The sequence below is a fragment of the Lolium rigidum genome, chromosome 1 (genome assembly GCF_022539505.1).
Source record: "Lolium rigidum isolate FL_2022 chromosome 1, APGP_CSIRO_Lrig_0.1, whole genome shotgun sequence".
Classification (NCBI taxonomy): Eukaryota; Viridiplantae; Streptophyta; class Magnoliopsida; order Poales; family Poaceae; genus Lolium; species Lolium rigidum.
Window position 1 is genome coordinate 70,427,785 of NC_061508.1, and position 17,477 is coordinate 70,445,261.

Genomic DNA, 17,477 nt, shown 5'->3' on the forward strand with positions numbered 1-17,477 from the left:
GATCCGATCCGTTATGATTGCTCCTTGTTCTTCAAGGATTAGTTTAATATCTGCATTGTTAGGCCTTACAAACGGGTCGAAGGATCCAAGTGGCGCGTAGGGTGTAGTTTGCTAGCCCTAGACAGGATGTTCCGAGGATCAACTTCGCGTTGGTTTTTAGGCCTTGTCTAGGGTCGGTTTACGATCACCGTGCGTGGCCGCCAGGCTCGATCACGAGTAGGATGTTCCGATTATGCAGTGAAAAGCCCAAATCGTAGTAGATCGCTTTAGCTTTATCTTGATCAAGCAGGACCACCATCTGATCGTACACCTCGTACATATCATGGGTGGATCGGCTCTTTGAGCCGATTCACAGGACAACCTGAGAGCCGATCGAGGCTCGTATTTAACGTTTACGTGTATGCCATGCAGGAAACTAAGCGAGGCATCATCCAACACCTTCCTGACCAGGTATAGGTCAGGTGGCACGCCCTTGCATCAGGCATCGGACGTGCGTGCGAAGAGCTTTGCGGGCCGTCGCTCGGAGGGACCAGGGCCAGCCGCAGTCCTGGGAGATTCCCGGCTCTACGGTGTTGCCCGTCGCTGCCCGCCGGTGGGTTTCTGACCGCAACACATTCTGGCACGCCCGGTGGGACGATCTACGACATCCACCTCATCGCCATCTACATCCGAGATTGCGGAAGGCACTCCGGTCAAGTACGAGGATCTGACTGAGGAGCTCAAGAAGAAGCATGACGAGATCAAAGCAGTCCTCGAAGCCGACCTCATCGGCTCTTTCCACAGAACCCGCTCACATGGCGTCAGGTGGAAGGGGTTCTCACCTGAAGGCGCGCTCGATGGAGTGGACCTGTCCTCCCCGTCGAAGAACGCACCGGGTCGGCTGCGTCGGAGATCAACTTCATGGTGGCTCATTCGCTGCACCGCCACTCGAGAGCCCGGTGAACACTTTGGAGCGTGTCGCTCGCGCGTGATCCAGGAAATCATGAGCCATCGGTATTCTCCGTCAGGACCAGCTCTGGGGACTTACCAAGGAGAGATGCCACTCCAGTCCCGTCCACCGCTGCCGTTCGCATTGGCAGCACCAGAAGTGCCGAGTTCATCGGCATACGTCGTCTACAAGATTGGTGGTGACCCTAGTGACTACCAAATCTTACATGAGGCGCCCAAGGAGATCCCCCACGGATACACGTGCGCATACGTGCCAGACTGCAATAACTGGGCACTCTCGAACCAGGCTGCAACAGCAGGGACTTCTGGAACAGTAGGAGGAACGTCGGGAACAGATCTTGAGAAGCAGACGTGGCTAGCTAAGTACGCCACTCCGACAAACCTCCAGAGCTCAGCTCCTGCAGATCTGGAGAAGCAAGCATGGCTGGCTAAGTATGCCACCCCGGCGAATCTTCAGAGTTCGACGCCTGCAGCCATCACCGCGGATCAGATTTGTACAATTCTGAAAGACCAGTTCGGCATGATGCCGAAAAGGAGGACAATCGGCTATTCCAAGCCGTACCCCCAACGAGTACGAATTGATCCCGCTACCACCCAAATATCGGCTCCCTGACTTCACAAAGTTTAATGGATCAGATGGTTCCAGCTCCATCGAGCATGTGAGCCGATACTTGGCACAGTTGGGCACGATCTCAGCATCAGACGAGCTGCGTGTGAGGTTCTTCGCACAGTACCTCACAGGATCGGCTTTCGGGTGGTACACATCGCTGCCACCAAACTCAATCCGGACTTGGAAGCAGTTGGAAGAACAGTTCCACGTGCAGTATCACTCAGAGGCTTCCGAGGCTGGCATTGCCGATCTAGCACAAGTACGACGAAGCGCGGGGAAACGATGAGCAAAATACGTCCAGCCGCTTCAGGACCGTTAGGAACCGATGCTATTCGGTTCATGTAAGTGAAAAAGAAGCGATCGAGTTAGCGGTGGTGGGTCTCTCATCATCGATCAAGGACGTGGCCTCCCAAGCGGACTACCCTTCACCGGTGCACATGGTGCGTGAAGCTGTCAGCATATGAACAGCGCCACCCGGATGTTACCAGGATAAATTCAAGCGTGCGGTGGTCCCGGTTGAGGCGGATGAAGATGAAGGTGCTCGCGGGAGATCAAGAGGTAGCAAGTGGCTGAATGGACTCGGGGGCAAGCCCCGTGTCCCGTAAGTGGGTTAAGCCACAAGGTCCCCCAAAAGGGTTTGACTTCGACGTGACCAAAGCTGAGCAGATTTTCGACCTCTTACTCAAGGAGAAGCAGGCTAAAGTTACCCGAAGGCCACAAGATCCCCACGGTGCAAGAGCTGAACGGAAAGCCATACCGCAAATGGCATAACACGTTCACCCACGCCACCAACGACTGGCAGGGTGTGGCGTCAACGAGGTCCAAATGGCGATAGAACAAGGACGGCTAATTTTCAGCCGATACGCCATGAAGGTCGACACACACCCCTTCCCCGCCGTTAACATGGTGGGGTATACTTACCATGAAGGGTGCCAGCCAGATTTCTCGTGCAATATCAACATGGTAGGACCCGGGCACCACTGCGGTAAGGACGGAGATGAGGGCAGCTGCTCTCATAGCAAGGACACAGAGGAAGCCGCTCCACGCGATCGGCTTCGTCACGATGGCAAGCGCTACGTCACAGAGGGAGAAGTGAGGAACGTAAGATATCAGCGACCTCTCTCTGACCACCTCCTCAACAAGTATGTGGGTCAATACGACCAACGCCGGCGATACAACGACGATGATGAAAAAGATCGTCTGGCTAGGGACGACAGGAGACGTCGTCGGCATGATCACGATGAGGAGCGATATGAGCGCCACGCCAAGGAAAAGTCGAGGGAGCAAGACGACGTGGATAGGCACTGGGACTGCCCCTTCTTCAGACACTGCTGGGATTCAGGAATGAGCCGATTGCCTACAATCGGCAACTGCCCAGAATGTAAACAAAAGAAGAAGGATGCAGCTAACGTGTCCGTGTTCAAACATTTAGGGCCTCTCCCGCCTCGGAACAAGCATGCTGAGTCCGCTCGGGTGGAAGATCTCGAGGAACTAGAGGACGATGATGAAGAAGAAGACAAGTATCATCGGCCAAGGTGGTGCCCACGATGGGCTCAGCCGTTCCCAAAAACGAAGGGTTCAACGTCTACGTGGGTTGGAGGAAGCCGAAAGGTTATACCCGCACACGTTGAGGAAGGCGCGGCCTGATCCGGCCGCTAAAATTCAGCGAACCCCGGACGAAGAAGGTCGGCCACAAAGGAAAGAGTGGCGCCCGTACAAAGAAAGCCGATGATGAGACATCGGTCGGCACAAACATGGTCTTCATCCTTCCAACGGAGTTTAGCACTCCAGGATTAGACGAAGCACCTGTGGCACAACTTGATCGCGGCCCACGGCCGGTCATCTTTGAGAAGCCACGAGAGAGAAGCTACGAGCATCCGAAGGCCCTGTACTTGCGAGGTTACATCAATGGGCAGCCTGTCAACAAGATGTTGGTGGACACCGGAGCGGCAGTTAACATTATGCCATACTCCATGCTACGTCGGTTGGGACGCTCTAGCTCGGATCTGATCAAGACCAATATGACACTGAGCGATTTCAACGGCCAAGCATCTGACGCACAAGGTGTTATGAACGTGGATCTGACCGTAGGAAGGAAAACTGTCCCTACGACGTTCTTTATTGTCGACAACAAGAGCTCCTATGCTGTCCTACTAGGGAGAGATTGGATCCACGCCAACTGTTGCATTCCATCCACGATGCACCAATGCCTAATACAGTGGGATGGAGATGAAGTAGAAGTCGTCCACGCAGATGATTCAGCCGAGATTTCAACGGCTGGCATGAACGTTTGGGAGACATCAGGCCAAGAGCCACTCTCAGGCATCAATTTGGACGACTGCGAGCGCATCGACGTGACAAAGGACGGGGTTAGGCTGGTTTTATCCACCGGCCTGATCGTGTAACAAGAGCAACATCGATGGACAAACGTGGCGATGCCGATCCAGGTGATCAGCCCCAAGGATGTATGGAGGAACATTGCAAAACCTTCATCGAGTAAGCAACATGGAGGCCGATTCTAGCAATCGGCCAAAATTATTCTCACCATTCATTCTGCCTGGGTTCAACGTCGATCTAATGGGCAATGGGTTTGCGTCGGCTGATGCACTGGAAGAAATCCACATTGTCCTTACCAGAGCTGACGTTCACATCGTAGTGCCTTGGCTAACCACGCAGCCGATATCGCGAGCTACCGGCGGAATCGGCTCGGGGGGCACCTAATCAGATGAACATGTGCGATACATGTGCAGTGAAACATTGGGGGCCGAAAAATCGGCCCGTAATTTTTTTTCGCATGATATGCAAGGAACAAAGCCGATGCATAGCCATCGACTCTAGCACAATGACACAAGAGCTACCCGCTGCGTGTTCAGGGCACAAGGCAATGCTGTCGGAGGAGTTAAGCCGTTGGTGATTATCTATAATATCGGCTTTCAACAGAAGAAAAGTGATCGGCTCTGGCTAGCTCTGCATGGTAGCTCTCTCAGACATGATCGAGCCCAGGTCCATTCGTCTGAATTACGTGTCCTCATCACTGTTTTCACCTCGACTGAGGCTCGGGGGCAGCTGACCTGGTAAATGCTCTGTTCCTAGAGGCCAATTGGAGTATCATCGGCTGGTCCTGCATCGCAACCTTCTTCAAGGACGGTGAGTTTTTGCAGAGGAGGATCACCGGAGCTGGTGAGAGGAATTTAAGGACCCTCGTGAAGGCAAGGGTCTTCCACGTTGTCCACCAGGTCTCAAAGTCATCAGTCGAAGAGTTGAAGGATAGATTGTGAAGGACCGATGCGTTGCCATCGGCTCATTGAGAATCGGCTTAAAGGGAATCGGCAAAATCAAATTGGGGAAAATTCTTCATTAATAAACAGGATTTCTTACAAAGAAAGAGCCGATTGCTCAAAGAAGGAGGAACAAAAGAAGGGTCTGTTGACCAATCTACTACTACTAGGCCTACACTAGTAGATCCTAGTCTACGGGCCATCGCTGCCCTCGCCGTCATCCTCGCAGCTCTCATCGGCACCTACTCGCCGTGGGCTCCTCGTCGCTGCTCCCGTAGCCCTCTACGGGAGCTTCATCCTCCTCCTCATCATCGCTGTCGTCGTCGTCCCACCACATGCGGAGGCGTTTCGCTGGCGGGTAGCCCTCGAGGGAGTCATCGTCGTCTTCCTCCTCCTCTTCTTCAGAGGAGGGGCAGCCATCCCAGGGGAACAAGTCATCCTCGCTTTCCGATTCCAGTTCCCCATTGGCGAGGAACTGGAGATCTTCATCCCCGCTGGTCAAGGATTTGTCGTCCTCGGACCAGACGGAGGAGGTGTGGTCTTCCTGGTCCCATTCTTCTGGTGCGCGTATGTCCTCCGGCGTCTCGTGGGAGGAGGAAGACCCATAGGAAAGACCGGAAGAGGAAGAGGAGGAAGAAGACATGGTGGCGCAGGAGGGTTTTTTGGGTGCTAATGCAAAGAGGATGAGGGAGAAGCAAACTGTTTGGAACGGTTAAATAAAGGGGATATAGTGGAGATTCAATGCCACATCAGTTTCCGAGGAGGTGGTGCCCAATAAATTTTTTTTTATCAGGCCACGCGGAGAAGTGGAGGAGGCAAGGCATCATGATGAAGGATACTGCGGCGGTTTCTGCTCTGCCACGACATGACCCGACGAAGGAAAAGCGTAATGATTTTGGAAATGTCATTTCCAAAACCAGGGGGGCATGTGTTATCACCAGAATTTGACCGGATCAAAGGTGGGCCGCGATTGGAGATGGGCTTGAAGAATATACATAGAAGGAATACATGAATCGGCATTGTGTATCAAGTTTGGGCTAGTTTGCCCGTGTATCTGTAACATAGTAGGATGCGTGTCGGTTAGAAGGAGTTTGGGCTCGTGCCCGGTTGGGATTATTCCCACGTTAGAAAGTCCCCCGGACTATAAATATGTATCTAGGGTTTATGAAATAAACAACAATCAACGTTCACCACAAACCAATCTCGGCGCATCGCCAACTCCCCCGTCTCGAGGGTTTCTTCCGGTAAGCATCATGCTGCCTAGATCGCATCTTGCGATCTAGGCAGCTACACGCTTATTCGTCGTTCATGCGTTGCTCGCATCTGAAGCCTTTTTGATGGCGAGCAACGTAGTTATCATAGATGTTTTAGGGTTAGCATTGTTCTTCGTATCATATGCTATCGTCGTGCAACCCTTAGGCATCTAGCCGCCCTTACGCCTATCACGGGTGTAAGGGCGGCACCCCGCTTGATCATTGTTTAGTAGATCCGATCCGTTATGATTGCTCCTTGTTCTTCAAGGATTAGTTTAATATCTGCATTGTTAGGCCTTACAAACGGGTCGAAGGATCCAGAGTGGCGCGTAGGGTGTAGTTTGCTAGCCCTAGACAGGATGTTCCGAGGATCAACTTCGTGTTGGTTTTTAGGCCTTGTCTAGGGTCGGTTTACGATCACCGTGCGTGGCCGCCGAGCTCGATCACGAGTAGGATGTTCCGATTATGCGGTGAAAACCCCAAATCGTAGTAGATCGCTTTAGCTTTATCTTGATCAAGCGGGACCACCATCCGATCGTACACCTCGTACGTATCATGGGTGGATCGGCTCTTTGAGCCGATTCACGAGACAACCCGAGAGCCGATCGAGGCTCGTATTTAACGTTTACGTGTATGCCATGCAGAAACTAAGCGAGGCATCATCCAACACCTTCCCGACCAGGTATAGGTCGGGTGGCACGCCCTTGCATCAAGCATCGGACGTGCGTGCGTAAGGCTTTGCGGGCCGTCGCTCGGGAGGGACCAGGGCCAGCCGCAGTCCTGGGAGATTCCCGGCTCTACGGTGTTGCCCGTCGCTGCCCGCCGGTGGGTTTCTGACCGCAACAGTGGCATGTATGCAAAAACATGGATATTCTCGTACTATTTTGAAAACATAAGATTTGATCTACTACGCCATATAAATGACTTGTGAGAGAAGCTCTCCATACAGTCAGAGGGGAAGAAACCCTCGCGCCTCCAGGCATTGGCGGATCTACTCACAACCATAGGGGTGCACATGACCCCGGGACATAAGAAAAATCTTTGTTAATTGGCATTTTTTCACCAAATATGCATCACATAAAAATATTATTTATCTGTAAAGGCACCATGTGGGCACCCGGGTTCCTGATGCTCTAGCTCTGCCGCTGCCTCCAGGGTCCTCCCCCACGTCCGTCCCCTTCCGCCGCTGCCGAGGCTCGGGCAACGGTGGCGATGACCCCCGCTCCCAAAGGGGGAGGGGAACTCCGGTCGTACGCAAGCGGCGGAGCAAAGAACAAGCACTACTAGGAAAATGGCTATCTGTAGCGTGCAGTTTTGGCCCTTAGTAGTGTGCTCCCCACACGCTACAGGTAAGTAACAAGTACATGCAGCGTACCATCCCCACGCTAAAGGTATTACACTACCTGTAGCGTGCCCTGTCCCCACGCTAAAGGTAATGCGGGGGTGGGATAGCTGGCGGCGCTAGGTCGTGCGCGTGATGGGAGCTAGGGGCACACATGCGTGGCTCTGCTGCAGCGGTTGCTGTTGCGTGGGTGGAACGGAGATAGGGTGGCGGCGGCTATGCGCGCATGGGCAGGATCGAGCATAGACGTTTGGGGGCGCTGGAGGCGGCTCGACGTGGAGGAGCGATGGACAAATCGACAGCAGACGGAGGCATGGACCTGGGCGAGTGGATCCGTGCTGCGCGTGCGGTCTCTAGGAGAAAAGAGTGCTGGCAGTTCGTCCGTTCTTGGAGGAGTTGACCAAGGCCGGCTCACAAATTGCGAAAATCTGACCAAAATTGATGGAATTGGATGGGAGAAAATGGGTGAGTAGTAGATCAACAACAAAGACACAAAACTAGTGGATCACAAAAGATGCACCAAATCCAGAGATCAAATTTTGAGCCATTTTTAGCTATTTTTTTTCAGAAAAAAATTGAGCAAAATTGGATAGATTTGAGGTCGAATTTGTGGCCGCTTGTAGAGTGAGATTTGCTACATATATGTTGTTCTATTGATTTCACTAGATAGAGCCACAGAGACCGGGTACAATTGGTATCGGCTTATCCTCTCTAATCCAAGTTACACATGTTATGAGTTCTTTTTTGTTGTTGTTGAGAAACACAGTATAGAAGCAGATGCTCATAAATACTACCTCCGTCCCAAGGAATAAGGCGCACGCGTATTTCAAGACGGACTTTGACCATAAAAATTGAGCAACAAAATCTTAGTTATATTATATGTAATTAATATCGTTGGATTCGTATTGAAAAACACTTTCTAATGATGTTAATTTCATACAAACAATATTATATATTTGAAGTAATTCTTAGTCAAACGAAAACACTTAAAACGAGGACGCCTTATTCCTTGAATCGGAGGTAGTATATCATACACTCATCCCTTTTAATGCCCCCACACTCTATCCCTATAAACACCTCCGACCATCGAGGGACTTGGTTCGAGAAACTCAGCCACGGGATGGGAGGTCTTGAGATTGACGAAGTCACCACAGATGGTTTGCTATGGACGGAACATTACTTCCCATCTCGAGAAAAAAAAAACAGTTCTGCCAACTTAACTATTCAGCAAGCAGAAGATGGGCTTGGGTCAGTTGCGGCGTGGATTGCAGTCACAAACTGGCCTTGCAGGCCTGTCTACACATTGTCGGTTTAGCGGGGCGGGCCAGCGTGCATCATCATTGAGGTCAGGTAGAGAACCCGATCCCGCTGGGACCCGCACCCAAGTCGTCTTCTACCTCCCCTAAAAATTTCCAAGTCGCCTTCTCCCCTGGAGCCTCCGCCGGGAAAACCTCGCCGAGACGCAGGCCGCCTCCGACTCCGCCTCTGTTCAAAGCCAAGAGATCTCACCCCCTCCGCGTGGCAACTGCCAGGACGAAGTTCTCGCCTCGCCCTGCCAACGACAGCAGGAGCCCAACTCCCCACAGATCGAGGATCTCCCCGCCGCCGGAGAACCCGAGGATCTTCCCCCAGAGGTAACTCTCCGACCCTTCTGGAGCTCATTTATCCCCAATATCAATCTGAAGATACCTCTGTGGCTGGTTCAGTCACTAACATGCGCAAAGCCCGTGTGCGATGGGATCCTGCGGGCTCTCGGTAGGCACACTTGCCGGTGCATGCTTAGATTGCCATGAGCGAGTGCCAGAGTTTCTCAGTTCACTCCCGTTCGTGGCAACTGCGGGTTGCTTGTCTCTAGATTATTGGTCGCTTGTCTTCCATTGGTAGAATAGTAAGATAAGAAGGGTGGCTGTGCTACTGTGGAGATCTGGCAAGATTGCTCTTATGAACTCGAGGTTTCTTCTACAAATGAGATTTTGCTCAACTTCACTTTGTACGATTTCGGGGGTGTTTGCGCATGACTCTGAGAAGGCCTACTTCCCTTCCGATGTCTTGTGTACCTCAAGTATTATCCTGAGTTGTGATGGAAACTTCAAAAGGACTAAAGTTTGTGATCCTATTATTTCGTCACAACGTAGGTTATATGTCTAACAAGTGCAAACTAGCATAATAGGAAGTTTCGAAGAGTCGAACATTTCCAAAGTTGAGTTGTGGTGTTGCTTCTGGAGTAAGTGTCTTTCCTTAACTAGTAGGGACCGGTGACCTTACTTTGACATTTTTTTTCTATATGTGTGTGCATTCATATTACTGTGCTTTCTTTCACTACATTAGTACTGGTGAACACTTGATAATATTGAAGTTGTTTGTCCTTTTTGCAGCTCTTTCCCTACTGAATCTCAAGCTTTAATTGCAATGGAGACTTCTTTGGATATGTCACTTGATGATATGATTAAGAACAGAAGTGTAAGGGGAAGAGGAAGGGGAAGGATTCAGAGGGGTGGTCGAGGCAGAGGTGATGGACAAAGGTCAGGCAGAGGTGATGGCCAATGGCTAAGCAGAGGCGATGGCCAGAGGCTAGGCCGTGGTTTAGGGCGCGGACGTGGCGCTGGCACCTTCCGTGGAAGAGGAGTGCCTTCACAGAGGCCACTTGGTGTCAATACTCGCTCGTCATCTTATGCTATTGCCAAGGCAAGCACAAAACTACCACTGTTTTTTTGTATACCTTCGAGAACCCAAATTACAATAGATACGTGACAAGAAGTGGCTATCAACTTAATAAAATGGACAGCTCAGGCCTCAGTATAGACCATATGTTGTATACTTTTGAATTGTGGAGCTTCAAAGAGGATCTGAGGGGTTTCTCATTCTGGAAGTTCCCTAAGTACTGGCCTTTTGCTGCTGAGAAATTTGTGGTGAGATATGTGTTGGTTTGTCCTGGTTAATGCTTCAAACTGAAAAACGTTGTCTCTTCTCAGGGCCAGCATGTTAATGCTTCAAACTGAAAAAAAGTTGCCTCTTCTCATGGCCAGCATGTTAATGCTTCAAACTGACAAAAAAGTTGCCTCTTCTCATGGCCAGCATGTTAATGCTTCAAACTGAAAAAAAGTTGTCTCTTCTCATGGCCAACATGCTGATGAACTATGTATTTACCAGTTGGATACTTATTTCACTGGATAAGGTCTTTGGTTCATACAGGGCTATCAGCTAGCAGCGATTTTGTGCAATGGTGTATGGTTTTATAGTTTATGCTGATGCTAGTTGACTCGTCAAATACTACGAATTGATGAGTTTTGGGGATTATGCTAACAATTTCTCATCACAATCTGGGTATGCATGCATTGGAATATCATCAGTCATTCAACAAAACAAAGGATTTTGCGTGGACACATGATCGTTTTGAGGATAGCATGGTGGCTGCTGGACTTTCAGGGATAGAAACTGGTACAAAGCTATATATTTCAAACTTGCACTATGGAGTGACAAAAGAAGATTTGCAGGTAACTCTTTTTTTTATTATGTATAATTGATTATGTGTGCTGAAATCTTCAATTATGTTTCACTTTCTCAAGCTGACCTTCTCTGTCCACAACTGTGTTTCAGGAACTTTTCTCTGAAATGGGTCATTTGAAGAACTGTGCTGTTCATTATGACAATAATAGACACCCAACTGTAAGTCTCTTATAAATGCTCGTTTTTCTATGACATACACATTCTACAATTTAGCAGCATTCACGTCTGCAAAACTCATGTTATGAGCACAAGTGTCTTCTGCCTAAAAACATATCTGGTCATCCATGATGTCCGTTGGTCGCATATTTGGTGTTCTAGTAATACTTTGGTTGTTTGTAATGAAGTTAAGATCTACCAACTTTAAGCTAGAATTTAGTCCTGCGCACACCACTGATGATATACAAACACACAAGAGAACTCATGAAATTGTATTTATATGAGAACAGGGTATTTAACCTTTACACCTGCAACTGTATTATTGTATATTTATTTATGTCAAACCTTGTTTGCACTATGCTGAATGTTGCTTTGATTTAATGATTTATTGCTAGTACGGAACTTTTGATCTTAGAGCATGTATCTGTCCATCAATCTCTGCCCCCCCCCCCCCCAAGCTCGTCCATACCATGAACGGTTTTTTGTCTATATAAACTCTTACTTTGCAGTCATTTGACTACCTATATAATCTAATTCTCCAATTTATTAAGTACTCCCTCCGATCTATATTAGTTGATGCTAAAATGGATGTATCTACAACTAAAATATGTCACATCTATATTAGCATCAAGTAATATGAATCGGAGGGAGTAGTTTTTTTTAATCTATCTCATTCATCTTCTCTTCACAATTTATAGTTACCATTACCAATCCATTTGTACCTGCCAAAGTTAATAGAAATATGCAGGTGCCTAACCAAATTTTATGATAGATTATATTCTGATTGTACTCTACAGTTTTGCTTCAGAAGAAGTCATGTTACATGTCAGAATATTATGTCATACTTTCATGGATATTCAACAGGGTACAGCTGAGGTGATATTCACTAGGAGGAGTGAAGCTGTTCAAGCATTGAAACGATATAATAATGTGCGCCTTGATGGGAAAGAAATGAAGATCGAAGTAATAGGAGCAAATTTGGGTCTGGCTGCTGTTTCTGCACCTCGTGTTAGTGTTGTTCCTGGTGCAAGAGGAAGAGGACAGAGAGAAGTTGTAATGATGTATGGCTCTTCTTTATAAGTGCATGTTTTAGTTAGATGATGCCTGTCGAATTGGATGTATGAATCATGCTATAGTAGTTAGGACTTTCTGCCCTTTTGTTTCTGACTACATGATGTTTAATTTTTTCTTCCAGGTCTCGTTCTAGTGGGTTTGGTCGAGGTGCGGCCGACTCTTCTAATTTCCTTCCTGGGTAGGTTCTTGGATTCAGTATTTCATGATTTCTTATGACTTGAATGACAAACACATTAAACTTGTATGCCAGTACCTTGTGCTCAACTTTGTTCCCTGGTTCTGTACTTCATACTATGTTGCAGTGGCAACTTTAATGTGTCACCTTTCTTGTGTTGTAGTGCTAGATATCACTATCTGGTTTTCTTCATATAGTTTTGAACAATTGGTTTGTTGTGCACCGGTGCATCAATGAGCTTTGTGCTTGTTGTAGAGTTTTTGTATCGTAGTTCTATGGAGGATTCCATGGATGGACTAGTTGTTCGTTAGCCATAAGATAGTGATTTATTACCATGAACCTTGATTAACACATTGTGTTTTTACCTTCAGGTGGAAGCGCAACGGTTTCTCACAAAGAGGAGGACAGGCCCGTGGTCGTGGTCGTGGCCGTGGCCGTAGTTTTGGCCGGGGTCGTGGACGAGGACGTGCTATCTATGTGCCGAAGGGGTCTTTGGGGAAATCAGTCGACCAACTGGACAAGGAGTTGGACACCTATCATTCTGGAGCAATGAATGTTGATTAAGAGATGCTGCATCTGATCACGTGGGTTGAGGCTTGGAATTTGATTTTGTTTGATGTTTAGTTTTGCTGGGGAGTTACCACTCAGCTGTGTACACATACACACATATGGCAGTCTACAATTTCTAGCTCTCATCTAGCAGTGACGTTGTAATTGTGGTTATTGACTCTATCAACTATTTTTAGGTGGATGTGGCCTTCAGGTACTTTATTTTTTTCTTGATTGACAAGTTAATTGCATACAAGGTTCAGTGAAGATAAAGGAATGTCCCAGCTGCATGAGGAGGTCACCGCTAGAAAAACAAAATACTAGGGGCTCCAACCCTAGAGTTGCCTAGGACTCGGTCTAGGCACTCTTGTCGTCATTGCTGTTGGCGTCGGCCGCGGTGGGCGGGGCCCACCGTCGAAGGTGCCTGAATGACCTCCTTGTATGGCTGGGGGTGGCGTTGTGGGGGAGATCGTGCGTGGCGGTTGTTGCTTCCATGGCCTAGGCGATGGATGGCGGCTGTGGGGAGTGGATCTTGTTTTCGCCTGGATTTGTTGTCCCTGTGGTCTTGTCCAAGTGGTGGCGCGTAGAAGGGATAACAAGGGGCCATTGGAGTCTTGATGTCGGTGTTTCGGCAGCTGCATGGCCCTACATGGCATGTTGGCGTGACTCCACGTGGATCTAGTCATCTATAAGTTTCGGATGGCACTTCTATCGGTGAAAAACACGCCGACTTTGGTAACGGAGGACAATGGTGGTGTCTGGTGTGTCGTTACCTTGTCGAAGACCTCAACATGACGAGAGAAAAACACGGGTGTGGATCAACCGGTCCACGCAAGCTAACACTATGAGCAACCTTAGTCTTATCTGAAACATCTACATATTACAACATACTTCACCTTGTTGCTCACCGGGAACAACAACAACAACCACAAGAGGCAAGATACAACTAAAGCGGAGATATCACAGTTTTTGTTCTCTTTGTTAATCAACAAACTACTCTTAAACCGCATATCCAATCAGCACAAAATTTGGTAGACAAACACACATATGAGTTGCTAACATACTAACAAAAAGTCAGCCCAATCAAACACTATTTGCATACCCAAACTGTTTATCACCCAGAACTTATATGTGCTAAAACTACAACAGTCGAAATTGACTTAATCACTCTCAAATATAATTTTGTACCGACTCAAATCTCAAACCAGCTAACCAGGTCGAAGTACTTAAAGTAAGGAACAAACTCATCAAGTTTGGAGCTGATCCAAGAAATGTTTGAGCATCCAAATACCAGCTTGAAAACAGATCGGTCATTTCTTAGAAATCTGGACATAAATCACCTCTCCCTTTTCTTCCTTTCTTCTTACTTGGTTGTGGTGTTCTAGTGTGTTCTCTTACCCTCTCACAGCAGCGGTCACGTTCTGACTTGCTTCCTTGCTCTCTCACACAGCCACTAAGGGTGGCTAGGATTTTCTCATTTCTACCTCTCAAGGAGGCAACACATACATTGGATGCGGACATTAATCAACAACTGATACATGTTAGATTTTCTGATCCGATGTTGGACTGCCAACACACTTTCATGTGGAGGGACATGGCCCAACACATAAATTATAGAAAATCCATAAGTGGATTTCTTGATGAATACCCGTAAGAATCACCGTTATTTAAGTACCTTTTTTTTTTGTAAAAGGAATCCTCTTAGCCTATTGTCTCATATTCTACCTTACTGTTTCAACTTGTACAAGGATTTGTACAATACATGTTTAGATTAGGCTTCATTTCGTGTGTATATCCTCAAGCGGACCATGCATATATACGTCATCCCCACATTCATCTATTATTGGATATACAAATTTGTTTGTACGGCAAGCAACATCAAGTACCGAAACATGCATAATTCCACTCATCCCAAGAGAATATGTTTGTATCTCACCATTCCATTGTTTTCGTTCCTATTTCAAATCCCCCCACCCCTACATCCCATGGAAGAAACATGCCAAGGAGTGGTAAATACCCCTTTTGGTAAGCTGACCCAGTTGAGAATGACCGGAGGGTTAGATGGTTAGCTCGAGTTCGTTGCTACCCCGCAATCTGGGTTCTAATCTTCTCGGACACGGATTTACGGCTCATTAGCTTCTTCTATTCTACTCCCTCCGTCCCAATTTAATTAACTTGGGGAGGGGGAAACGTTTCAGAAAAGCAATATTACATTTTAGTCCTAACTAATTGAAAATATTGATAGCACACTCCTAGTTTGTCCAGATCCACCTCGCCGGGGCCCACCACCATCCGCAGCAATGGCGTTCTCGCTGGGCCGCGACGCAGCGGTTCCGCCGGAGCGCGACGGCCGTGGGGGAGCGGGCGGCGCCTTCCGTTGCGGCGCGACGCCCGTCGCCGGGCTAGGGCGGCGGACTCCGTCCGACCGCAACGCCGCCGGTCGGATCGGCGCCTCGCGTCTTCGCGCAAGACGCGCTTCCGCCCTCCATCCGAGCGTCGAACCAGGTCGGAGAGCCGCCCTCCATCCGAGCGTCGAACCAGGTCCGGACGAGCTCCTCGGCGCCATCGGTACCGGCAGCGGCGCGGTGACCGCGTCGAGCGCGTCGGCGCGGGGCGAGGTGGTGCTGATGGAGATCTTGGTCTCGACCTGGAGCGAGCCGGCGCCAGGCTCACGGCTCCCGCTTGAAGCCGAGGGAGCCCTCGATCCGGAGCTTGCCGGAGCTCGGCCGACGCCTTGAGGACCGTCGCCGCCGCGTCTCCCGCGCCGCCGGAGCCATCGGCGATGAGGCCGCCGCATTCGTCGTCGACCTCCACCGGACACGAGAAGAGCATGCCCATGGCGCGCAGAGCTGAGTAAACTAAGTCGCGGCGCCTGCCTCGTGTGGATGATCTTGGTTGACTCCCCACCTAGAGGTCGATCGAGTAGAGCTGGCTGGATGGATGTATGCGTTTCTTGGTGCGAGCTAGCTACCCGAGGGACTGGCTGCTGGAGTGGATGAGGAGTTGGGGACGCGTGTGAGTCGGGTCAATCGGCGGGGACAGACGGGTAGCAGGCAGAAAATGGTAGGGGGTTTTGCGCAAAATTACAGGCAAGTTAATTAAATTGGGACGGAGGGAGTATATAAGACTAGCAAAATGCACGTGTGTTGCAATGTGTCTAAAATAATGTGAACATCTTTAGTTTCATGTAATCTTTTATTTTGGCTCCATCATTGTTTTAGATGTATGTTGTATCTCTCCCATATTTTAATTCTCTTACCTATTACTTCATACGGCGACTTTGTAAAAGTAAAAGAAAAACCTACCACTAACTTTCTAATCATCTTTGTATATACATAATGGATGTACAAAAATATGAGGTTTAACTCTAATTGAAAAACACTATCCATTTGAGCATCGCACAGTTTTTCTGAACCAATTATTTGATCTAACCCACTACAAATTACTCTATGAGTAAGGCGGGAAGAGTGGTTTCACACGAGAAGCGTGGTATATGCAAAGCTATTTACGAAGGAACCTGTGATGTATTAAGCTAGATAGTTGATGAATTGATCGATCACATTTGACCCCAACCTATGTCTTGGCTGAATATTTATGCCTACTTTTATTCTTCAGTTCTCCGCATAAAATGCTGCATACTGTCGATAGAATAATGGGAGTACTTGACAGACTGCGAACAATTCATGTAGTAGGAAAACCAGTATGGATGAAGATAATATTGGAGTAGCATTTTTACTAAAGTTCAGTAAAACTGTAAAACTAAATTGACTATTTTAATTCACAAAAACGGGAAACAGAACTCAGTTTCTCATGCTCCCGGTATGGGAAGGTGCAAATGTGAAGCAGCAGAACATCCCAATCGGTTGAGATGGACAGGGTCGTACATTCGTACTGGATTGATAATATAGAAGGGGCGTCGTCTGCATTTAGGAAAAAGTAGGAGGAAACGGTAGGGGGCAGATGGCATCGGCCACAACTTCTACTGGTTCGGACGGGGAAAGCAGCAGGAGTAGGGCGTGGCTGGCCGGAGTGGCTTCCATAGCGGTGTAGGTATGTCATGGCGGCGCATGCCCGGGGCAAAGGGAGCAGGCGCGGCCTACCTGGCGGCGGATAGTTTGGGGCGGCGACCTGCTGCTCCGAGCAGCAGAGGTGCGTGGCCTGGTGAAGGTCGGCCTGCACGCTGGGTCGGCAAAGCGGCCGGTGAGCTTGGCCTGCTCCTGCCATGGGTACTAGACCCCATGGGTCTTATCTTTTTGTAAGCTGACCCAGTTTATCCTCAATTGGAACCTTCCATTTGTTGGAACTAATCTTGTTATTAGTACTAAGAGTAGTTGTTAAATCCTAAGTTGCAGCTGTGTACCGTGTCTACACATGCTAGTTAGCAAGTTAGGTTGCATGGACGAATTAGTTAGACACTATGGCCGAGTCAAGTGCATGCCGCTTGGTCATGTAATCGCGTGGCCGGCTAGAATGGATCGTGGAGCAATTCTAGGAATAAAAGGTCATGGCTAGTTAGTGTGTTAGTGGCTGGTAGTACTTATCTTGTAATGGCTATTTAAGATGAGCAATTGAATGGAAAAAGTAG

General features: G+C 48.6%; 1 protein-coding gene across 1 annotated transcript; it reads left to right on the top strand.

Moving 5' to 3' along the window:
* The first annotated feature begins 8,846 nt into the window (after positions 1–8,846).
* Positions 8,847–13,094, top strand: LOC124701686 (THO complex subunit 4D-like). Its single transcript, XM_047234099.1, has 7 exons — positions 8,847–9,065; positions 9,807–10,116; positions 10,782–10,925; positions 11,029–11,097; positions 11,959–12,155; positions 12,290–12,346; positions 12,715–13,094. The coding sequence occupies exons 2-7, from the start codon at positions 9,841–9,843 to the stop codon at positions 12,905–12,907; spliced, it is 936 nt and encodes a 311-aa protein (XP_047090055.1). The 5' UTR covers positions 8,847–9,065; positions 9,807–9,840; the 3' UTR covers positions 12,908–13,094.
* The last annotated feature ends 4,383 nt before the right edge of the window (positions 13,095–17,477 follow it).